Genomic DNA, 22,171 nt, shown 5'->3' with positions numbered 1-22,171 from the left:
ACGGAGCGAAAGCTGTGTCCGCTTACTCGGCATCAAGTCAAGCCTGTTCAAGGTGGGTGTTGGACTCCGCCAAGGTTGTGCCTTGTCCCCGCTCCTGTTTGTGGTTTTCGTGGACAGGATACCAAGGCACAGCCAAGGTCAGGAGGACATTCTACGTGGGGGTTTGCAGCAGAGTGTGAAGCGGTTGGCATGAGGACCAGCACCTCCAAATCTGAGTCCATGGTTCTTTCATGGAAAAGGATGGCATGCCCCCTTCAGGTAAGGGGAGAGAATTTGCCCCAGGTGGAGGAGTTTAAGTACTGTGGGCTCTTGCTCATGAGTGAGTGGAGAAGGGAGCAGTAGTAGCAGCAGTAATGTGGTCACTCTACCGGACTGTAGCGGTGAAGGGGAGCTGAGCTATAAGGCAAAGCTCTCTATCGGTCGGTCGGTCTACGGCCCTACCCTCACCTATGGTCATGAACTTTGGGTGATGACCGAAAGAATAAGATACGGGGGGCCGTAATGAGTTTTCTCTGCAAGGTGTTGGGACTCGCTCTCCGTAATAAGGTGAGAAGTTCGGCCATCCGGGAGGAACTCAGAGTACAGCCGATGGATGGATGGATCTTACACAATCAATAAAGAGCACCTTCCTGAAATCCTGTCTCCTGATCCTGTCTTCAGTACCTCTATGGGAGGATGCTACAATATAAAAACAATACAACTGAATCTTATCAATATTACGATGTCAAAAACTTTTCCCGCCACTTTTGTGAGGAAACGACACTTTTTTTTTTTCCTCCCTCGCGTGCCAGTTATCGCGGGCATCGGGTGAGGCGAAAAATTGGGTAACTGATTCAGCATATCATCAACAGGTTTACTAAAAATAAATCACAATAACTTTATTCATTTATTCTTTGTTTTGCCCCGTTTTTTGTCCACTAACGAGGACCACCTCCACAAGCCCAATGCCGTAAATGCGAGCGCACCGCACTGTACCGTAGTGAGGTACGGGCTGCAGTTCCCATGCTTTCCACACGGGGGCGCTCAACGTAAACACGCGGGAACTCTGGCGTTCGCTTCAGATGGCAACCGGAGCGGTGGGTTTCGTTGCTCCATAAATATCACCGGCCACCTTTTCCGGATAACAAGTCATACACTTTTGCTGCATTCTTTCCCTCTGTCACTGTGAACAAGAGCAGTGATATGGATGGCGGCAAACCGTCCCTTGCGCTCGTCTACCAGGCCGTGCAGGCTCTTTACCACGACCCGGATCCCGCCGGCAAGGAGCGAGCTTCTCTGTGGCTCGGGGAGCTGCAGCGATCGGTAAGACTCTCAGGAAAGTCCGGTGCTTCAGTCTGGCCTACGGGAAAACGTCTCTAACTACCGGCTTCTGTCACCGACCGAGTCAGCCGCGTATAACAACGGACGATGAATTTATTATGGTTAGTAAATAGAAGTTTTTAAAGTAAGTGTGCGTTATTGGGCGACTGGAACTTGGGGAGAGCGGTCGCGGTGGTTTGTGTGAGCTGACGCGGTGGAGGTGAGCTGAGCTGAGCTCGCTGTGCTGTGCGTGTGTGTGCGCGCGCGCAGCATCACCCGGCGTTTCGTGTCCTGGGTACGGCGCCCCCCAGCACACACACAACCGGGATTTTCTTTAATTTTAACTTCGAACTTGCACATTTCTTACGTAGCTCTTCGTGAGGGGTAGGTCGCTGAGACCGTGTGTGTGTGTGTTTGATTTCCGCGTGTCAGTGGTGAGTGCGCGCGGGACAGAGCGCTACTAGTGTCAGTGCTGTCAGTGGCGTCAGTGCTGTCATTCCCTGGCTGCCGGCGCTCGGACAGGAAGGAGCGCATCCTAACCCTACACTCGTGCTCCCTCAGTCTGGATTTGAGCACTGCACTCCAGCAACTTCCGAGGTTCCATAATAACCAAAGTAATTTACATTTATTTATTTTGCAGACGCTTTTCTCCAAAGCGACTTCCAATGAACTCTATGTAGTGTTATCAGCCAACACACCTTATTCATCAAGGTGACTTACACTGCTAGAGACACTATTTACACTGGGTTGCTCATCCATACATCGGTGGAACACACACACACTCTCTGTCACTCACACAATATGGGGGAACCTGAACAGCGTGTCTTTAGACTGTGGGAGGAAACCAGAGCTCCCGGAGGAAACCCACGCATGTTGCATGTTACTTTCTCTAGTGTCACGCACTCGTTGTGTTTAACGTGTTGTCATTCGGCAAATCTCTTTGTGGATGGAGACCCAGGCAGCCCTAAGCACTGTGCCCTCTGCTGGTCAACAAGGAACTTTTAATACAGGTTTTTAAAGGGGGGGGGGAGGTGCATTGCTGTTTTTTTTTTTCTCTTATTATTTTTTCAACAAGCACACTGTTATTTCATCTTCCACACATTTAATTTATTCTCAACTTTATGCAGATGACTCCTACTTGGGGGGGGTCCTGCATTTATATTTGTTCATTTATCTGACACGTTTCCCCAAAGAAACTTATAATGTTAAGCTACGTATAAAGTTAATTACCTATTTATACAGGTGGGTTATTTTGTACTGTACATAGCAGTTAGAGCTGTTGCCTTTGGACCCAAAGGTTGCAGGTTTGATACCCACCTCTGACTGTAGTACCCCTGAGCAAGGTACTTACCCTAAAAAATTTCTCCGGTAACATTTCCCAGCTTTGTAAATGGGTAAATAATTGTAGGCTGACTAACATTTTAAGTCTCTTTGGAGCAAAGCGTCAGTTAAATGAATAAATGTAAATGTACTGGAGCAATTTAGGGTAAGTACCTTGCTCAAGGGTGCTACAGCTGGAGTCTCAAACCTGCGACCTTTCGGTCCAAGGGCAGCAGCCCTAACCACTATGCTGTCAGCTGCCATATTGCAGGTCTAAAGTGAATGAACTGAGAAAGCAAAGCAAACCTGCTTGTCCCAAATGCCCTTTGGTAGTGTGGATTACTTGTCCTATGCTTGTATTTGTGTTTTAGGCAGATAAGAAAGTCTGTGTCAAAATGATTCATTATTTAGACAGGATACACACCGGCCCAGCTGTACTCTAAAAAGATTATCGGTAGAGAATTACCTTTGAAACGATAACTTGGTCCAAAACTAATTCCCGACTGGACTGAAGTACAAGATCAGGTTTTCTTTGTTTTCTCTGACCTTTTCTTGTCTTAAAAGCTCAAGTTGCAGTGAAAACAATGGGATTCATGGAAACCAAGGGTTTCGGAACTTAGTCGCATGGTGTTATGTTGACGCTCTGTCTGATTTGAATAAAATTTGTTTGGCTATCAGTACAATCACCAGCTATGTATTAGCAGCCAGCCACTTGTTGTACTAAAACCAGTGTGATTTGTGTTCAGAAAGGACTCCTGTGATGGCAGAAAGCAATTCTGTAGGAGTTTTTCACATTGGGTTGAGGTGGGGAAGAACAGGTGGGCAGCAGGGGTCTGCTTTGAGTGACGGCCGCTGAGTCAAAGGTGCAGCGCTAAGGAACAGTCAGTTCTCATTAGTGCATCGGTTCAGAGTTCAACCCCAGTGAATAGCAGAGTTCTCATTTCCGCACGCACGCACGCCGCATGCTTTTTCTTCCTACGCGTTCCTCGTATTAGGTTTGAATTTCCTGTCTACAGTAGTGCATTAACCTAATCAAGTGTAAAGCAATTCTTTCTCTATGGGTGTTATGCTCGCACAGCAGGTAGCGCAAAGACGTGTCCTTCGGGTGAATCGGGTTATCTGAATTGTCCTTAATATGTGTATGTGTTTAAATTACTGTTTTTATAGAGGGGTAAATGACTGTATGGGATTTAGTGGAGTGTATGTAGCACTGTAATTCATTTTAGACAAAGTTGTATGCTAAATACTGGATAATATACATTGTATGTTGCTTTGGAGAAAAGTGTGTGCTAAAGGAATAAATTTAAATATTGCACAGAACATAATGTTTAGTTCTACAAGTGCAAGTACTACTGTATTGTCGTTTTATTTTATAGGAAAACAAATGAGATGCAAAAGCTTTCGTTTCTCTTAAATGCTGGTAATATTCAAATTTTTTTTAATATAGTGGCACAGAGTGTTATACAAAATTGTAACGCACCAAAACAAAAATGGACTGCAATGAACTAAGCCATCTGGCCAGGGAGGAGAGGAAACAAAAAAAATCTCCCAAACTGCAAGGAAAAGGAGAATAAAAAGAACCTTTGGGGGTCCAAGTACCAGTGACTGCCCACCCTTCTTGGGCATGGTACTGGGGTGAAAAAGGGCCTGTGTGAATATGTCTGAAATCTGAAAGTCCAATACTACTGTCACAACATTGCTATAAACTATGGAGGCTGAAAGTTTGTTCTGCAGATCCCATCAGTCATCAAACCCAGCTATTGTGAAACATAAGAAATACTGTACAAGGTTATTACACTAGTAGGTAACAGGCAGATGGGCATAAAGCAAAATTCAGGGACAAATCTATAACAATTATGCAACAGAGAAGAAGTCTTCAGCCTGGATTTAAAAATTGAAACTGAAGGCACATTTCTGATACTACTAGGGAGATTATTCCACAGTTTAGATGCTGTGCCTTCCTACAAAAATCTTACTGATTATGGAAACTTCAAGAAATTCAGCATTTGATAACTGTAGACGGCTTTCAGGAGTGTAGTGATTAATAATATCAATGACGTAAACAAGGGCCTGAACTACCGTGTGTGTTGAGAGGTTGGACTTATAAGCTCCGAATTTAATTGGAAGCTAGTATAATGATCTAAGGGCTGGAGTTATATGGTCATATTTTCTCGTTCCCGTGACAGTCCTGGCATCAGCATTTGAATCAACCAGAGGCTGGACGGACAGCCCATGAAATACATCATTACCGTAGTTGATTCTGCTCGGGGTGAAAACCTGGATCAGCTTTTTTTCGTCTCGTCTCGATGAGAAGTGCTTCGGTTTCCTTGTTTCTCAGCTGGAGGAAACTAGATAATGCGGCAACATGCTGACGAAATGTTAGTTTAATGAAACACCCTAGTTTCTAACACAAAGCAATAGTGAATGTAGAACAGAAATAATTTGTTTCTGCATCCTCACCCACTTTCACATACGTTCAAGCAGCACTGTAAAAAATAGGAACCCATTTCGTCCTTTAGTTTTACCACAGAATGATCCAGGTTTCAGTGAGGAGGGGGAGAATATTACTCATAACTTAGTATCCTATCAATAACCAGCATAGCTATAATGCTTAACATGCCATTCTTTAGCAAGCAAAATTTCAAGCTACATTCCTGTTGCTCAATCTACGTAGTTTGAGATCTTACAATAGTTATTTTTTGGCTATAGTTTCCATTGTTGTTTGTTCTGTGAAGATTAATATTAGCTAATATGTGAGATGCCCCACCTAATTTGGGTAGTAGCTACAGAAAGGGTATGGAAACCATGGATAGTCTGCACTTCATGTATAAAAGCTGCTGCTGGGAAGATCCTAGAAGCACTCAGCTTCGCAGTTCAGTTGCTGCATTTTGGGGAAAGCACAAAGAAACCCCTTCAGTTGAGGTGGAAATCATCACTCCGAAAAAATTCTGGACTTTCCCAAAAGTCATTTCGGTTATCAAGAAAAGCTGTACAGTCAATCATACCATGTCGACAGCCACTTGTTTAAAAAAAAAAAAAATAACAGTAACCTACTGCGAACTACATCATCCACAAGCGGTCTTGGCAGCGTTCCAAACATGATTACGTTCCGACACTTGCTTATAGCCTTTGTACGCATTGGTATGAAGCACCTCTTTAATACCTCACAGTGCTTATAACATGCCATTAGTAGCAATATTCCATAAGAAGGTGGAAACCTCCTTGTCAGCAATTTAATCCAATTTAGCTTCATTGTCAGAAACCTCAACATGTGGGAGACATTTCACTTTACGTGCTTTGTTAACAAATTTCTGAATTTTTGATATTCTGGATTGCCAGTATGAGCACATTGTTTTCGGGTTCAATGGACAAGCTGTTGAGTGCTGAGAATCTATTACATGTCTGCAGTGATGATTTAGGAGCCAGAGGTCCAACCTTAACTTTGTTGGACCCCCTCATGACTGTGACCCTGTGTACCGGCGGCACTATATTTTACCTGTAGTAGCATATTTATAACGATCATTCAGCAAAATGTTGTTGTTCTGCAACATAAATAACCTGAAGACGGAGGCCTAAGACATGACAGTTAGTGTGAACAGCAAGAGTTTTACCTTTATCCTTTGACTTGGATTTATGAAAAAGTTTAAGGCGGTGGATAGAACAGGAACTGGATTAATGCACTCGAGGAATAAACATCCCAGGATTAGTGATCCTGAGGTTAAGGACAGTATTGTAGCCCCTTAGATAAGAGAATTGATAGAAGGTGACAAATTTGATGAATAGTTGTGTGATGGTGAAAAGGCAGCGTGGCAATCATTCGAAAGCATCTGCAAAAACTTTAGGAAATCATAAAGCAGGAAACTATCAGGAAATAGCGAGTGATTTCCTGAAGTTGTACCAAGCTATAGGATGTAACATATTGACAGTTCATTTTGACTTGCCTAAGGGTTCATGAGCGGAATCCTTGAGTAACCCTCGTGACCCTCACATGTTCGTGCTCGTTCGCTTTCTCTCCCTTCCCTGGTGTAGATGTACGCGTGGGAGATATCCGATCAGCTTCTGCAGCTAAAACAGGATGTGGAGTCCTGCTACTTTGCAGCCCAGACAATGAAAATGAAGATCCAGACTTCGTTCTATGAGCTTCCAGCTGAAACGCACATCGCCCTCCGGGATTCGCTGCTTTCTCACATAAAAAACCTTAAAGACCTCTCCCCCGTTATAATCACACAGGTGAGATTCCAGCTGGGGCTGCTTCACCGGCACTACTGTTTTGAATTCGAGTGTCCATTTAAGTTGTATTGTCGTAATCTAATCCGTGTTTGTCTTTGATTTGTGTGTGTCTGTGGGTGTGTCAGAACAGCAAACGACTGACCCATATGCTTTCCTTTCAGCTCGCCCTTGCAATATCAGACCTGGCCCTTCAAATGGCATCCTGGAAGGGCTGTGTCCAGACACTCATTGAAAAGTAAGAACCTCCTGCAAAGTTCAGCGCCGTTAAGCACGTGCCAATAGATTGTCAAGCCTGTTTGTTTTTTGTGCAGTACAGCCCTCCTTTTCCACCTCTAGGTACAGCAATGACGTCTCCTCGTTGATCTTCCTGGTGGAGATCTTGACAGTGCTGCCAGAGGAGGTGCATAGCCGTTCCCTACGGATCGGCGCCAACCGACGTACTGAGATTATCGAGGACTTGGCCTACTACTCTAACGATGTGGTCACTCTGCTGGTGAGCGACACCCATGACATCCAGGAAGCTTGTTTCCACTTTACACAGCACTGGGTGCTACTAATTTGCAGCTCCTCTCTTATTCTTTTCATACAAAAAATTTTGTTAGTTTTCACAGCGTTAGAATTGATGTAGCACTTTGCTGAAACTTTTTTTTTTTTTTTTTTTTTTTTTTTTGAGCAATAAATTAGTTCTTTGAATTTACAACAGGTTGTAATGTAATTCTAAGTTGTGCAGATTTCTCGTTATTCATCTGCTTCAAGGTAAATGACACACGTCAACTGTTTTTAAATTTCTTATGCATTTATTTTTTTATTATGCTTGCTTTGTATATTAGAGAATTTTTTTTTTTTGTGATGTTGGCAGGGGTGCAAAGAAAGGGATTCCGGAGCTGTGAATGAGCACACCCTGGTGTGGTTCTGGTTAAGGTTCTTTATTGTGCTTTCTTAGTTTCACGTTAGTGCAAACTCCTGCCAGGGGACTCGAAATGCCCAGGTGAGTGCATGAGCTGCCCTGGCAGAGAGGGAGATGGTGAGCTGGACAAACCATCCTAAAAGCCCCTTAGTTTCAGTCATCTGCAGAACTTTCCAGGTTGTTTCCATTTGCATTCATTCATTTAGCAAATGCTTTTCCCTCCCCAAAGCAACATACAGCTCAAGAATAAACAATTGCATTTCAGCAACAGACAGAGCTGCAGATACAGATGTGATTCTCAAAGTTCTGACTGAGTCCAGTACCACTGTTTTTGCCAATGCACTTTATACAAGTAGCTGCATATGGAATTAAGTTTCTAAATGGGGGACTGACTATACAGTAATTTTGAGGCCTCGGATCCAGGGATGTGGTGTGAATAGATGGATAGAAACATTATTTACCTGAAGAAAATGGCAGAACCCATGTTGGGTTTACACTGAGCCTGTATCTGTCAGTGTGGTAATGGGATTGACACCGATTGGCACTTACTGCTGTGGGTCTAGTTGTAGGTTTGACACCGAAGTTGCATCCTGGCTGGCTCAAAACTCTTTCCTCTTCTCTCAGATGTCATGCGTGGAGAAGACAGGCAGTGATGAGAAGATGTTGATAAAGGCATTCCGCTGCCTGGGGAGCTGGTTCAACTTGGGTGTGCTGGATAGCAACTTCATGGCCAACAACCAGCTACTTGTTGTCCTCTTCCAAGTGCTGGTTAGTCCTGGGGTGATCATTGAGTCTGCTTGTTTTCGTACCTTTCAGAAGTCTAGATGCAAATACCTTTTGTGAAAGCATATCTTGTATCTTTCCTATTATGCGTAACTTGGGCAATTTTTTTCCTACTGATCACCTGATATGGATTGAATAAATTGCATATGTAGAAAGATATTCATTGAACATGTAATGTATCATTTCTTCATTGCAAAAAATTGCTAATGTTGGAACACCCCTTAAGTGCTTCATTTAATAATGTCTCCTAATTTTTGGTAGAAGGATGGGAAAAATTATGCCTTATTTCTGCTCTACAGCATTTGAAAGCTCTGCTTGCTGAGAAGGGCCAATGGGCTTTGCCTTATTTGGCATCTAATTTTGTCCCAGCAATGTTTTTTGGGTTCAGGTTGGGACTCTCAGCTGTCTGTTGCAGTGTGCTGTAAACTATGTGTTCATAATCCCTGCTTTGTGACATTCTCTCCTGTAGTTCCACAGGTAACCCATAACTCTTTGTAGGATACTGAATGTTGTAAACTCTGGGAAGAGGTAGAGTCAGGGTGTTTGTACCTTTGTCTCCACAGCAGCAGAATGACACATCCACCAACTTGCACGAGGCGGCCTCTGACTCTGTGTGTTCGGCCCTTTGTGCCATTGAAAATGTGAACAGCAACATGCCATTGGCCATGCAGCTCTTCCAGGGCGTGCTTATGCTGGAGACTGCCTACCACATGGCTGTGGCCCGTGAGGATTTGGACAAGTATGTTGCCCCTTACATTCAGCTAGCAGGATGGCCATTTTTCCAGCTTTAACTTGCACAGCCTTTGTTAAGCCAACCTTCCGTCTTACCTTCACCCGTCGAATCGTCTTTGTGGCAGATTGGCTAAAGTGAAGAATGAGTATGTTGTTCACTGGAAATGAATGCATCTGTCAAGCTATTAAACATTTGACAGTACTGAGGAATAAACCCTAGTGGATGCCTTTGTTCAAATTTTTTTTTTTTTTGTAATGAGGCACCTGCTATTTCTTTTTGTGTGAGGAACAGGAACAACACGTGTCATTTACCTGCACATCAGTGGTATTGACAGACCTTGATTTAAAACCTGTTGACATAAAAGGAGCGGAACAGCCTGCAGAACAAATGGTGACCCTACCTCTTTGGTATCGGAGGCCTTTGATAAGTGCCGCATAAAGGGGCAACTGCACTGATCTAGGACCAGGAACTACGCATGGGGCTTGTGACACAATGGATTCTCTCCCTTTGCTCAGGGTGCTCAACTACTGTCGGATTTTCACTGAGCTGTGCGAGACCTTCCTGGAAACAATTGCACGCAGCCCGGGCCGGGGCATGGGTGACCTGCGAACAGTGGAGCTGCTTTTGATCTGTGCAGGACACCCCCAGTACGAGGTGAGTGCTGCAGCTCCGCATGGCCATTCCCAGAGCAGCAGGGGCCTTGCATGGAGCATTTTGCTTACGTGCTCAAATAGATATACCCGTTGGGTCAGCCCCTGTAACTGAGGCACAGGCAGGGTGTTTTCCCACTTTCATATCTGAAACCATTGAGCATATAATACAGCCATGTAACTGTAGGAATACTTGATGCAGTTTTCTTCAATGTAAGCACATTTTCACATTAGATTCAACTTCTGATGTTGTTTTGATTTTGTTGCAGTATTTTGACTGGGGCAATTCAGGGTCAATGCTTTAACATTCGGTATTATAACAGTAGCAGAGAGTGAGGTTTCAACTGGCAGCTTAAGTGTTTTTTTTTTTTTTTTTTTTATTAAATTTAAATAAGCATTGACTTGGATTTGTCTATTAAGCTATGTGTAATTTATATGGATACTTGGTGACCTGTTGTTTGGCGGTTACATTACAAAATTTTCATGGTTGTGTGGTTATTCCTTTTCTCGAAAGTAATATCAATGTCAGCCCCTCAAAACAAGCATGCTCTGGAAATGTTTGCGTATGAGGTTTGGGTTTAGTTTGACTGATGTGCATGTTGAGTCCTGCTGCATCCCTCACTGTAAGGTTGCAGAGATCACTTTCAATTTCTGGTATCGTCTGGGGGAGCATCTGTACAAAGCCAACGACCCGGTGCTGCACGAAATTTTTCGTCCCTACATCCAGCGACTGCTGCATGGGTTGGCTCGCCACTGCCAGCTGGACCCTGATCATGTGAGCCCCTTCCTCACCTCCTGATCTCACCATGTCACCCCTGCTTATTTTGTCCTTCTGGCCTATGCCCTCTAACATGAATTTGTCTTGTCGATGTTGAAAGGAAAGCATACCCGAAGATACCAGTGATTTTGGGGAATTTCGGATGAGGGTCTCGGACCTTGTGAAGGACATCATCTTCTTAGTGGGGTCTAAGGAGTGTTTTTACCAGGTACTTTGGCATATTGAGCCTCTTAAGTTTTTTGCACCCAGCAGCCACTCACATATGGTATTGAAGGATGACAGTTCCTATTTGACATCTCTCTTCAACAGCTGTACTCCACGCTGAAGGAGGGCAATCCACCATGGGAAGTTACAGAAGCTGTTCTCTTCATCATGGCCTCCATTGCAAAGAATGTTGACCCGTGAGTATAAATGCTCTTGACTGTTATCTGCTATTTCATTTTTTATGGTGTTAAAAATAAAGATTCGCATTAAATTTGCTTGTGTTGTGAACAGGTTCTTGAAATTGTGTACATGCAGTAACTGATGGGAATAAAACTCCCAGAGTAACTCCCCAAAGTATCCTCTTCTGGTCATGGTACCTGGATGAACATAGGGAATCTCTTGCTCTCTGCAGTGAGAATAACAGGACTCTTACCGAAGTCCTGGAACAGTTGGTCCAGCTCCCAGATACGGTCCACATCGCTGTGCGGTACACAAGCATTGAGCTGGTGGGCGAGATGAGTGAGGTGGTTGACCGCAACCCCTGTGTTTTAGGTAGGGCTTCATGCTTTTCTCTGTACAGCATGGGCATAGTGGTCAGACTGTAGTGTAGCAGAAATACAGTATATAGTGTATCAAAAGTGGTGGTGTACAGTTAGCCCCTGACATTAACTTTTTAGTGATGCTCCTTACAAGCATTTTTGAGAAGTATTTAAGACTTATTTTTTCACAAATACTTTGCATACAGTTTGCTTGCCAAAGCTTCGCCTGATTCATCCCCTGTTAGCGATCATGAACAGTAAGTTCTGGCTTAAGTTTGTCAACGCCCTGCTCAAGCTCTGACCAGGGTTCTTTATTGTACTTCCTTATTTACAACGGGTCATAAATACAAAACCAGGTGACTCAGAATTTGCCAGTGTGTGCATAAGGTTGTTTGCCAGGCACGTCTGGCGAGCTGTTCGGTGAGAGAGACAGGGTGCTGCTGTAGTCCCGTCTGAAACGTGGAGCTGTCACATTGCTGAAATTTACATTTATTCATCTGGCAGATGCTTTGCTGCAAAGCAACATACAACACAGTTTAAAAAGAAAAAAAACTAAATAAGTAAACAACATAACACAGTAAACAAAGCAAAATTTCAGCAGCAGACATGTACATACAGACACGCAGTTCTCAAAATGTAGCCCATTAGTCCAACACCATGTCCCCCCTGCCCCCCCCAGCTCCCATTACACAAGTAGCTGCTTGTTGAATTCAGATAGAATAGAATTATGGAATTGATGATGAGCCCTCGGCCTACTTTGTGTCGCACTAACTTTTCAAGTAACGAACTAACTCTTGGTCCTAATGAGGTTAAGTAGAGGACACACCATACTTTTTAAAATGTAACTATGATGGTTATAATTTAGAAATGGTCTCTGCAGTTAAAGACCCCAGTGGTGTGCAAGCACATAAGTACATTTACATTTATTTGTTTAGCTTATGCTTTTCTCCAAAGTGTTATGCTACTTATACTTTTAGACATTTATACAGGTGAGCAATTTTTTTTTTTTGGCTATAGCAATTTAGGGGAAGTATCTTGGTCAAATGTACAACCAGAGGTGGAATTTTTATGGTGGGCCTTTGCAGTCCACGAACGACAACTTTAAGCACTGAGTGACTTATTGACCCCCTGAATTATCATGGATTTAAAGTGGTGTAATTTGTGATTAATATTGCATTTGTGTCATCTTTGATGCTGTGTTTCCATATGGGCCAGATCCTGTGCTTAATTACCTCATGAAGAGCCTGAGGGAGAAGCCTTTGGCCTCTGTGTCAGCCAAGGCTATCCACAACATGTGCTCTATGTGCCGAGACCACATGTCTCAACACTTCCAAGTCCTGCTGGATATCGCCCGCTCCCTTGACTATTTTTCCCTGTCTTCGGACGCCGCCGTCGAGTTGCTCAAAGGTACTGTGGACTTCATAGTTGATGGACAGATCTTACTAAGCTTGGATATTAAAACGTATAAAGTTTGATGCAGGCAGGTTCTTTAACTGTCCTTAATGTAACTGAATGTATTACTCTTCCATAAGCTTAATTGAATATTCGTGTCATTATTTCAGATGCTGCTGTTACGCTTGTTTTATAGGCACGGCACTTGTCTTAGCCCGTCTCCCGCTGGAGAAGATAGGTGGAAGTCTGAGTGATCTGTGTGCAGTGCAGGTCATAGCTCTGAAAAAGGTAAGCACTCCTTGTCATTCTCATTCTTTTCTACCCAGATTCAAAGACAAAGTTTAGAAGATAAGTTCGAATCATCTGCTCACTAGTCAAATATTCTTCAAGGTCTGTTTGTCTAGTCCTCAGCTTTCTGGTTATGCTTGTCTTTGCAAAGATAACTGGTGCACAGCTCTTGAGTGAACTCTAGAGTAGCGCTGGCAGGGCCCATGTCCATCACCCTAATACCCTGTTTTTCCCCAGATGATTTCTCTGGAGCCCACCAATGGCAAATCTGTAGACCCCACAATTTGGCTGGATAGGTTAGCGGTCATTTTCAGGTAGGGGTTATTTGATACATAAGTGTTGAGTAGTTAAAGTGCTAGTGGTTACATTTTGTTTGTGTGTTTTATTGTCCTCCAGGCACACAAACCCGGTTGTACAGAATGGTCAGTCACATCCATGTCAAAAAGTTATTCAAGAAGTAAGTTGTCAATTTTTCACCGTTTGTTTCCACCTCTCCAACTGCATTTGATTGTGCCAAACTTTTACAGAGCTGGTGTTTGCTTAATTTTTTCCCCTTCTCAGATCTGGCCCGTGTTGTCTCAGACACTGAATAAGCACCAGGCGGACAATCGTGTCGTGGAGCGTTGCTGCCGCTGCCTGCGCTTTGCCGTGCGCTGCATAGGCAAAGGCTCCGCTTCCCTGCTGCAGCCACTGGTCACGCAGGTCTGTATACTTACTTACACCTGTGTCGTGACTTCATTTGCATCCGTTTGTTTGGAAGAACTTAAAAAGTTGTTCGCTGCGTATTGTACAGCCCAGCGTTTGCCATTCTTCCTGTGTCTTGAGCGAGAAGCCTTCTATTATCCTGAATGAGTACACAAACCACTGCGTGTTCTATTACCCCTGAAAACCTGCTACATGGTAGTGAATGTTTACTTTCAAGTCTTCCTTTAACGACCCTCTGGTGTACCACTGCGCAGATGGTGAATGTTTACCAGCTGTACCCCCATTCCTGCTTCCTCTACCTGGGCAGCATTCTTGTGGATGAGTACGGAATGGAAGAGGGCTGCCGGCAAGGCCTCCTGGACATGCTGCAGGTAGATAACCAGCCACTTTACGGTGCTATGCCTGATTCCTGATTCCCAGAACAGCTTGTAATGGTGACTAACAGTGCATGTTTAAAATCATGTATCAAGCACTCACACTATAGTAATCAGTCTGTTTTCAAACCTGGTTTTTAATGCAGCTTTGAATTGCAGTGGAAGGTTAGTCTGTGACACCTTTTAAAATGCTCCCTCTGGTAGTTTTATGTTTTGGTGGAATTTTTGGTTTTATTTAAAACTGTGTGTAAGTTGGAGCTGAAACTACTGCCGATTCACTTCAATAGGCCCTCTGCATGCCCACCTTCCAGCTGCTGGAACAGCCCAACGGCCTGCGCAATCACCCCGACACAGTGGATGATCTCTTCAGACTAGCAACAAGGTTCAGGCTTTGTGCTTTCCTTCATGTTTTTTGGGGGGCTGTTTTGCTCTGATCATTCCGTGTCCAGATTGGGTGCTGTTAATTTTCCCTAGCTTTTATTCAGAAGGATATAAAGTTGCTCCCTGATTTAGGAACTTTCAGGTAACCAACCTTTCAGTTAGAAACTTTTTTTTTTTTTTGAGAAGCATTTAGTATTTATTTCTTCAGATAAAGATGGCTAGGATGCCAGTTCAAATTGTTTGCGAAAGTGTCACCTGCTGAAGCAACTATTCCAATACATTACATTTACATTTATTCACTTAGCAGATGCTTTTCTCCAAAGCAACTTACAATGGACACTATATAGTGTTACTAACCTACGCACCTTATTCACCGCAGTGACTTACACTGCTAGATACACTACTTACACTGGGTCACTCATCCATACATCAGTGGAACACACTCTCTCCGTCACTCACACACTATGGGGGAACCTGAACAGCATGTCTTTGGACTGTGGGAGGAAACCGGAGCACCCGGAAGAAACCCACGCAGACACGGGGAGAACGTGCAAACTCCACACAGACTGAGGATCAAACCCACATCCTCTCGCACCACGCAGGCGCTATGAGACATAAGTGCTACTTGCTGTACCACCGTGCTGCCGTGCGTGCAGTAGTAAACAACAACAGCACGTGCTGATTTAAATTGTCCAAAAGAGCAGAGAAGGTGGGGAAAAGAAGCAGACAGAAGGTGAAGGTATGACTTGTACATCTACCAGTTTTGAGCCACTTCAGTGAAGTGTTGCTTCTGTCATCATGCACCTCCACATAATACTGCTAGCTTTGATTTCATGTGCAGTTGTTGTTTGTGCTTTTAAACTGACTATGCTTTTATTTCTTATTATTATGTTTGTAATGGTATTAGTGAATTTTGTGTGATGTGTTGGGTTAAAAGGGATCAAGATCTAACTTTAGGCCAGGATTCTTTATTAGGACTCTCAACACTGGACCCACACACACACACACACACACACACACACACACACACACACACACACACACACACACACACAGTCTACAACTGCTTGTCCCGTGGGGGGTCACGGCAAACCAGAGCCGAACCCGGCAAAACAGGACGCAAAGTTGGAGTGGAGGGGATACGCCCCGGACGGGACGCCAGTCCGCAAGCAAGACTCGAACCCCAGGCCCACCACGCAGCAGGCCCTAGCCAAACCCGCTGTGCTACCATGCCCCCCGCAGTCTGAACCAAAAAAAAAAAACTGTCCCAAACGTGGCAGTCATTGTATTCCTGTTAACCCAAGCATAGACATGAGCTATCCTGGCTTGCTTGAGGTGGAAGGTTTTTCTTCCCTCTCTCTGTCCGCAGTCTGTTAAATGAAAGAGGTGATCTGCTCTGCTCATACCTGGAAAAACCGTGCTGTTGACTTCCTCTGGGCCATTTATCCCCTGGACTAAGGGAATCTGTCTCACGTGCAGCACTCAAGACCTTATTGCTGACATTTACGTTACATTTATTAATTTAACAGATCCTTCCCTAGCGTTCAGACTAAATTAGAGAGCATTTCATTAGCAGGCAGAGACACAGATGCAGACATGGATTCTTAAAGAACAGTCATTTTGTCCCATACCACCATTTTTGTTGTAGCACATTACACGAGTAGTTATGTATAGAATTGATAATGAGCCTCTCAAGTGCTCTGTATTAGCTCTTGGTTCCAGTTGAGTTCATAAGTCTGGGAGCAACTGTGCAAATTTTTTTTTACCGGTGTAAATTAGGTTAAGTACTTTATTCAAGGGTACTACAACAAGGCCCTCTCTGGGATTTGACCCATCAGTTTTTAGATTGAAAATAAACTTCCAGCTACTGTACTTTGTATGGTATTTGTCTCTCGCCCTGGAGGTTCATCCAGAGGAGCCCTGTGATTCTGCTGAGCAGTCAGGTCATCATCCATCTCATCCAGTGTGCCATCGCTGCGACTACACTGGACCACCGGGATGCTAACTGCAGCGTCATGAAGTTCATCAGAGACCTTATCCACACTGGCATCACCAGTGATGTGAGTGGCTCTGTACTCACCCTCTCTCTGCAGTTTGACAAAGAATTGTTTTTTGTTCCCAGTTAGGCTGTAACCACAGACGGCACGTTATGCTTTTGCTAGTATCTAGAATTTTTCTTATTTCTACTGCTGGATATGTTTACGTTCATTCATTTAGCTGACACTTTTCTCCAAAGCGACGTACATCTCGTAGAAAATACAATGTGTGCTTTACATTAGCAGAAAGAGACACCGATGCAGATGTGATTCTTAAGTGCAGTTAGTTTGTTCCTTTCCACCATATGAACCAATGTTCATCACAGGAGTGGTGTTGTTAGAGCATTTAAATACCTTCCTCAAGAGTTCCACGGGCAGGCTGCATCTAAGACCTTCAGGTGTCCTTAACCGCGTCTGCTGCCTTTATCTCAGCACGAAGACAGCTTCGAAGTGCGCAAGCGGCTCGTCTCCCAGGCCATGGAGCAGCACGGCCAGCAACTGGTCACCCAGCTCATCCACATGTGTTGCTTCTGCCTGCCGCCTTACACGCTTCCCGACGTGGCTGAAGTCCTTTGGGAGGCCATGCATTTCGACCACCCGGTCAGTCAGCCCTCAAAGGAGCATTTTGGATTTTTCTTTATATGTTAATATTACTACCACATTTCTTGCTTTTTTTTGTTACGAATTTAACAGGGCATACTTAAGTTTTTCATGGTTGCTGATTTCTCTGGAAAACCCTGTCTTTGTCAGCTAAGGCAGCTGATTTAAACTAAACCACTATTTCAGACAAGTCTGGTACAGTCATTGCCTGGTTAACTTTTATGACCATGCCATTTTTGGACAGTGTTCACTAATTCTCACTTTAGGGACCACATTTATAAGTACACTTTCATTTTAATGCTTATGTCTGGGACTGGACATGCTCAACCTGCCAGTAATACTGGTGTTTGCACAGCTCATTTATGTGCATGGCTTATAGTTGTATGATGAATAAATTATTCATGGTTATTAATTATTCACAAATTAAAACTTGAGACATACACTGTAACGTACCCATGTACTAGTTTCTAAAGATAGAAAGTTTCCAGGTTTTATTTTTAATTGTACTTTCTTCACAGGGCTATTTTGTATGATTTCTCTGGCCTGCATTTCTTCATTTTGCCATTAGGGGCAGCAAAACACACTTAAGTGTTGAATAGGAACTCGAACAGTGGAGAGGGAATGTAGACGTCTTCACGGAGCGCAGTCAGCATATTTTTCCATTTGTTTCCATCAGAAAGCTTACAGAAACTAAATTGAATAAACAAAGATATGTTTGTTGTTACCATATTTCTTCTAATTATCGCGCCCGGGCGCGTCACAAATTATGGGCAGGGCGCGTCTATTTGAGGCCTGATTGTGCAAATTATGAAGTTTGCCTAATTCTCCCTAGCATGTAGCACATGGTAACCATGCGGCCTGAGTGACGTCATTTTGTAAACGCGGGTTAAATATGGCAAGCAGAACAAGACATGATTGCAAAACGCACCTAAATCTGAGAAGAGAAAGTCAGTAGGTGTCCGCATCGGTTTTTTTTTTTTTTTGGCCAGACAGCTTGAAGTCCGTTGTAGTTGTTAAAAAATAAAAAGTTAAAAAGAAAACTGCGTTCTCTAAATTAAGGTTTAATCATTGATCATGCTAAAATTTTATGTATACTTGCACAGGGATATTAAAAATCTACATAATCAGCAGAAAAATATTAGCTGCGCCCTGGTTTATGTGGTGGGGACGCTACTATTAGAGCGGGAGCGTCAAATAGGAGAAATACGGTATGCTGTTTTGACAGAAAACTAAGATTTAAAGAGGTGCTGGGAAAAATCTTTATATGATGCATAGGGTGCTTCCTTGTGGCCAGTTTTGTGAAGTTTACCGTGAAACACATAGTTGGCATTTAAGGTGAAACTTTTTTTGATGGTCTCACCATGCAATCCTTGATTACACTGCAGTGCCCTTCTTTTACTCGACAGTTTGATTCTACCGTTGAACCTGATGTAGGAACGTGGCGCTATCTTGCACAACGCAGCACTTTGAATAGGAGGTTGTGGAGAGGAGCTATTTTCATCATTTTAGACTTTATTGCTTCATGTTAATAAAGGATGATAAAATAAACTGGCGTCCATGTTGTATTTTGCATCATCAACCAGCGCTTCCAGAATAGAGGAACACTGAGACTCTGCATTGTGTGATCTGTTGATGAAAATAGAATGTCTTATAGTGAATTGTGGATTTATTTTAGCTTTATGTCATGTTTTTAACAGTACATAACCATTTGCTTGACTTTTAAACAGAAAATAATTTTTTAATCACAAAGGGAACATTCTGTAAATGAAAGCGTTGTTAATAAAATGCAACTGCGGCTAGACATGCTTACTGAGTCGGTAAGAAACATGGTGCCTTTTGCAGAGCAGGGATCCATTGTTGCCGTGCAGCCGTAGTTATGCAGCATGACCAAACATCAGGACTCGAAATTGTAATAGGTGTGAGGTAGCCATCGCAAGTCCAGCTTGTTGTAAATCACATATGTCTTAATTCGAGGGCTGCCTATATTGTGGCACAATGTGTGTGCTGGATCTGGGAGTGTCTGGGTGAAAGGCGGTACAGGATGGACTTACAAAGTATAGTGTGGCAAACATAAAACGCAGAACAGAAGCCTTTTGAAGCAAGTACATCCACATTGCTCTGAGCTCTGCAGTGCAATGACTCATTGCCATCCAAATACTATGATTAAGACACCTGGGTCAGTGTAGCTAATAATCCAGGAGGGGATCGCGGCTGCGTTCCTACATACCACCGAAATTCTGGTCTTTTTAAAATCAATTTTACAGCTCTGTTGCTCATTTTTAACAGGCAACATGCAACGACAATGGATTTATACTAGAACAACTATACACTATACTATGTTGCCCTTTGTCAATTGTTAAACTGACATCGTACTAGTCACAAGACCTCCAGGGACACGACATGTCCCAGATTCTCACGGGTAGCACACATGTGAGGTTACTTGCAGTGTCCTGGTCTCTAACCCTAATTTTAACTTGGCAATGACTTTCCATTCTTCTCCCACCTCACAAAGGCACTGCATTCCTAAAAAACCCTTCATAAGGTCTGTTCTCGTATCTCAGATGTAACTAATGTTAGTTTTAATGGCAAAACGTTTCCATGCCTGAGCTCCAAAACTGACAACATGCTAAAAATGGTGAAATACCATCAAATCTCTTTAAAATGGGTGCGTGTACTTTAATATTAAATATTGGTTGTGACAGCATCCCTTCATTAATGACTAACACAGTATTGCCTTCTACCTAGTGAGGTTTTTTTTTTTTTTTTTTTAATGCATTTGGTTTATAGTTTACAAACTAGTGTATTGTTTGCTTTTGTCAAGGTTTTCTGTGGTTCGTTGGGAGCAAAAACTTTTTTCGTCATGGCTTCTAATGTATAATTAACAAGGGAACGTAATGTTGCTGTAATGTTTTCCAGATGTTCTGCAGCTGGTTGGAGAACACTCTAAAGGGACTTCCTAAGGAAATGTCAGGTGGAGCAGTGACTGTCACACACAAGCAGCTCACTGACTTCCATAAGCAGGTCACTAGGTAAGATGAGTCTCTCCGAGACCAGAGAGACCAGGTAAACCTGTTTTTACCCAGGTAGTCGTTCTGTCCAAATGGATTTGGCAGCAGTGCTGTCAGACTGCGGTCTCTTGATATTGCTAATGTTGATCGCTGACATGTACTTTTTCCTTATATTGTCAAGACTGATATTTCACATGGGTAGAGGTGTTTTACTACTGGTTGAAAGCATTGAGATGGATACACTGTTCTCCTGTGTGATGCAGTTACTGTGTTTCTTCACAGGATACAAGTCTGATATATCTGTTTGTCTTTTCAGACAAATTCCTCCCATCAAAACCCTGTTTTCTTCTTGCAGTGCTGAAGAATGCAAACAAGTTTGCTGGTCTTTAAGAGAATTCACAAGGTTGTTCCGATAACTGCGTCTGCTCCTTCCTCCAAAAACCCAGGTATGAACAAACTTATATACTGTAACTGTCCAGCATTGTCAGGAGTTGTCTGTGGCAAATAACATTTATTAGAAAATTGGCATCAATTTCTAACTGTAACGACAGTTTTTGCCATGATTACATTTACCGTTACATTTGCAATGATATTTGATGAGTACTAAAAAGTGAATTTCAAACACAGTTCTCCCGTTAATGTATTTTTCAGGACTGTCTTTTGTTTGCAGCATTGAGAGGTAACATCATTAATAAATGAGAAGACTTCATATGAAACAAGAGATTCCCTTATGAAAAGTGGATGTGAATGATCCCTCAATGCAAAGCCAGTGTGTGTGCGGGTTTGAAAGGATGAGATCCCCCCCCACCCCCCAGGGGTCCAAGGTGACCGGGACTGTGGCTAAAGCTGGGCAAACTGTCACAAAGAGGGAATCTGCTTTTCCCAGGGTTCCTGTGTGCTATGAGAATGTTGGTGATTTTAGATCAAGATTGCACCCACTCTACATCTGCTGAATTTCTAAAAAGTCAAGAATCCACCATGAAAAAAGAAAAAAACAAAAATGTGCCTGGTAGAAAAAATACAAAGACTTATAACTTTTAAAAAGTAAATGAATTTATTTTCATGGACTGTCAACAGAAGTTTTCTGTTTGTGCCATAAAGAAATTTAGTGTATAGTAAACTTCAACATCAACCTCCATGAATGAAGGTGAGAGCTGTGGGCAGGAGAGCGGGGCTGTTAGCAGTACCAGCATCCATCCCTTGGACAGTTTTTTAACCTTGGTTAGACTTTTACAGTTTTCACTACCAGGCTAAATTATAATTATCAGATGAACTCTGCCTTTTTTTCTCTTCTTCCAGTTAATACCAGTGAGAAGCTAACAAAAGACAGGTGTTCTGGCATTTAGGTTCATCTGATGTTATAGCTCATGAAGAATAAAACTGAAGTGAGGACAAAATCTTGTGTTTATTTTATGGTTTACATTATGTTAAGGGAACCAATTAGGCTCTGATCTTCTCAGACCTTTTCTCTGAACTTCTACCCTCAAAATTTTGAAATTACTCTGGTTTATGCAACATTTAGACAAGCATCTGCTTGGGTGCCATATGAGACATTTTATTGGGTGTTGCAGAAATTCACAAATTTTAGCTGCTTTATAAGCAAATTGCTGTAAACACTTTTCCTATCTGGAAATAAAACATTTATCAACAATAAATCGGGTGAAGGACTGACAATTCTGAAGCCAATGAGTTTAAAAACCAGTAACAGAAACATGTTAAATACAGAGCTACAGAATGCAGTTTAGTTTCACGGGTTTTTCGAAATGAGGTTACGAATGCTGAAAATTCTAAGTGCTAAAAACAAACTACAGTGGATTCCCTGACTTTCAGACTATTGAGTAACAAATGTTTTTGTCATCACGCACATCTTTCAAGTATTTATTTTTCATAAAGAGAGCTAACATGCACACCAAAGCTTTATGCACTGTGTCAGCAGGTAGCTGA

The 22,171-nt window shown here is 42.8% G+C and overlaps 1 protein-coding gene across 2 annotated transcripts; it reads left to right on the top strand.

The window, feature by feature from the left end:
* Positions 1 to 1,028: 1,028 nt before the first annotated feature.
* LOC108918773 (transportin-3-like) lies at positions 1,029 to 22,120 on the top strand. Of its 2 annotated transcripts, none has more exons than XM_018726296.2 (23): positions 1,029 to 1,302; positions 6,649 to 6,849; positions 7,011 to 7,084; positions 7,186 to 7,342; positions 8,381 to 8,524; positions 9,103 to 9,278; positions 9,788 to 9,926; positions 10,551 to 10,697; positions 10,801 to 10,908; positions 11,010 to 11,101; positions 11,317 to 11,456; positions 12,659 to 12,850; positions 13,032 to 13,123; positions 13,361 to 13,437; positions 13,520 to 13,580; positions 13,685 to 13,825; positions 14,083 to 14,199; positions 14,490 to 14,584; positions 16,487 to 16,643; positions 17,052 to 17,219; positions 20,136 to 20,248; positions 20,583 to 20,673; positions 20,898 to 22,120. In XM_018726296.2, exons 1-22 carry the CDS (start codon positions 1,183 to 1,185, stop codon positions 20,641 to 20,643), a joined length of 2,772 nt encoding a protein of 923 aa, XP_018581812.1. In that variant the 5' UTR covers positions 1,029 to 1,182; the 3' UTR covers positions 20,644 to 20,673; positions 20,898 to 22,120. The 2 variants fall into 2 exon arrangements, with proteins under 2 accessions (XP_018581812.1, XP_018581811.1); XM_018726295.2 differs by having other exon boundaries at positions 20,879 to 22,120.
* Positions 22,121 to 22,171: the final 51 nt, after the last annotated feature.

This window comes from Scleropages formosus, chromosome 21, assembly GCF_900964775.1.
Source record: "Scleropages formosus chromosome 21, fSclFor1.1, whole genome shotgun sequence".
Classification (NCBI taxonomy): Eukaryota; Metazoa; Chordata; class Actinopteri; order Osteoglossiformes; family Osteoglossidae; genus Scleropages; species Scleropages formosus.
The sequence above is the reverse complement of the archived record's forward strand: the minus strand, read 5'-3'. Positions and strand labels throughout refer to the sequence as shown.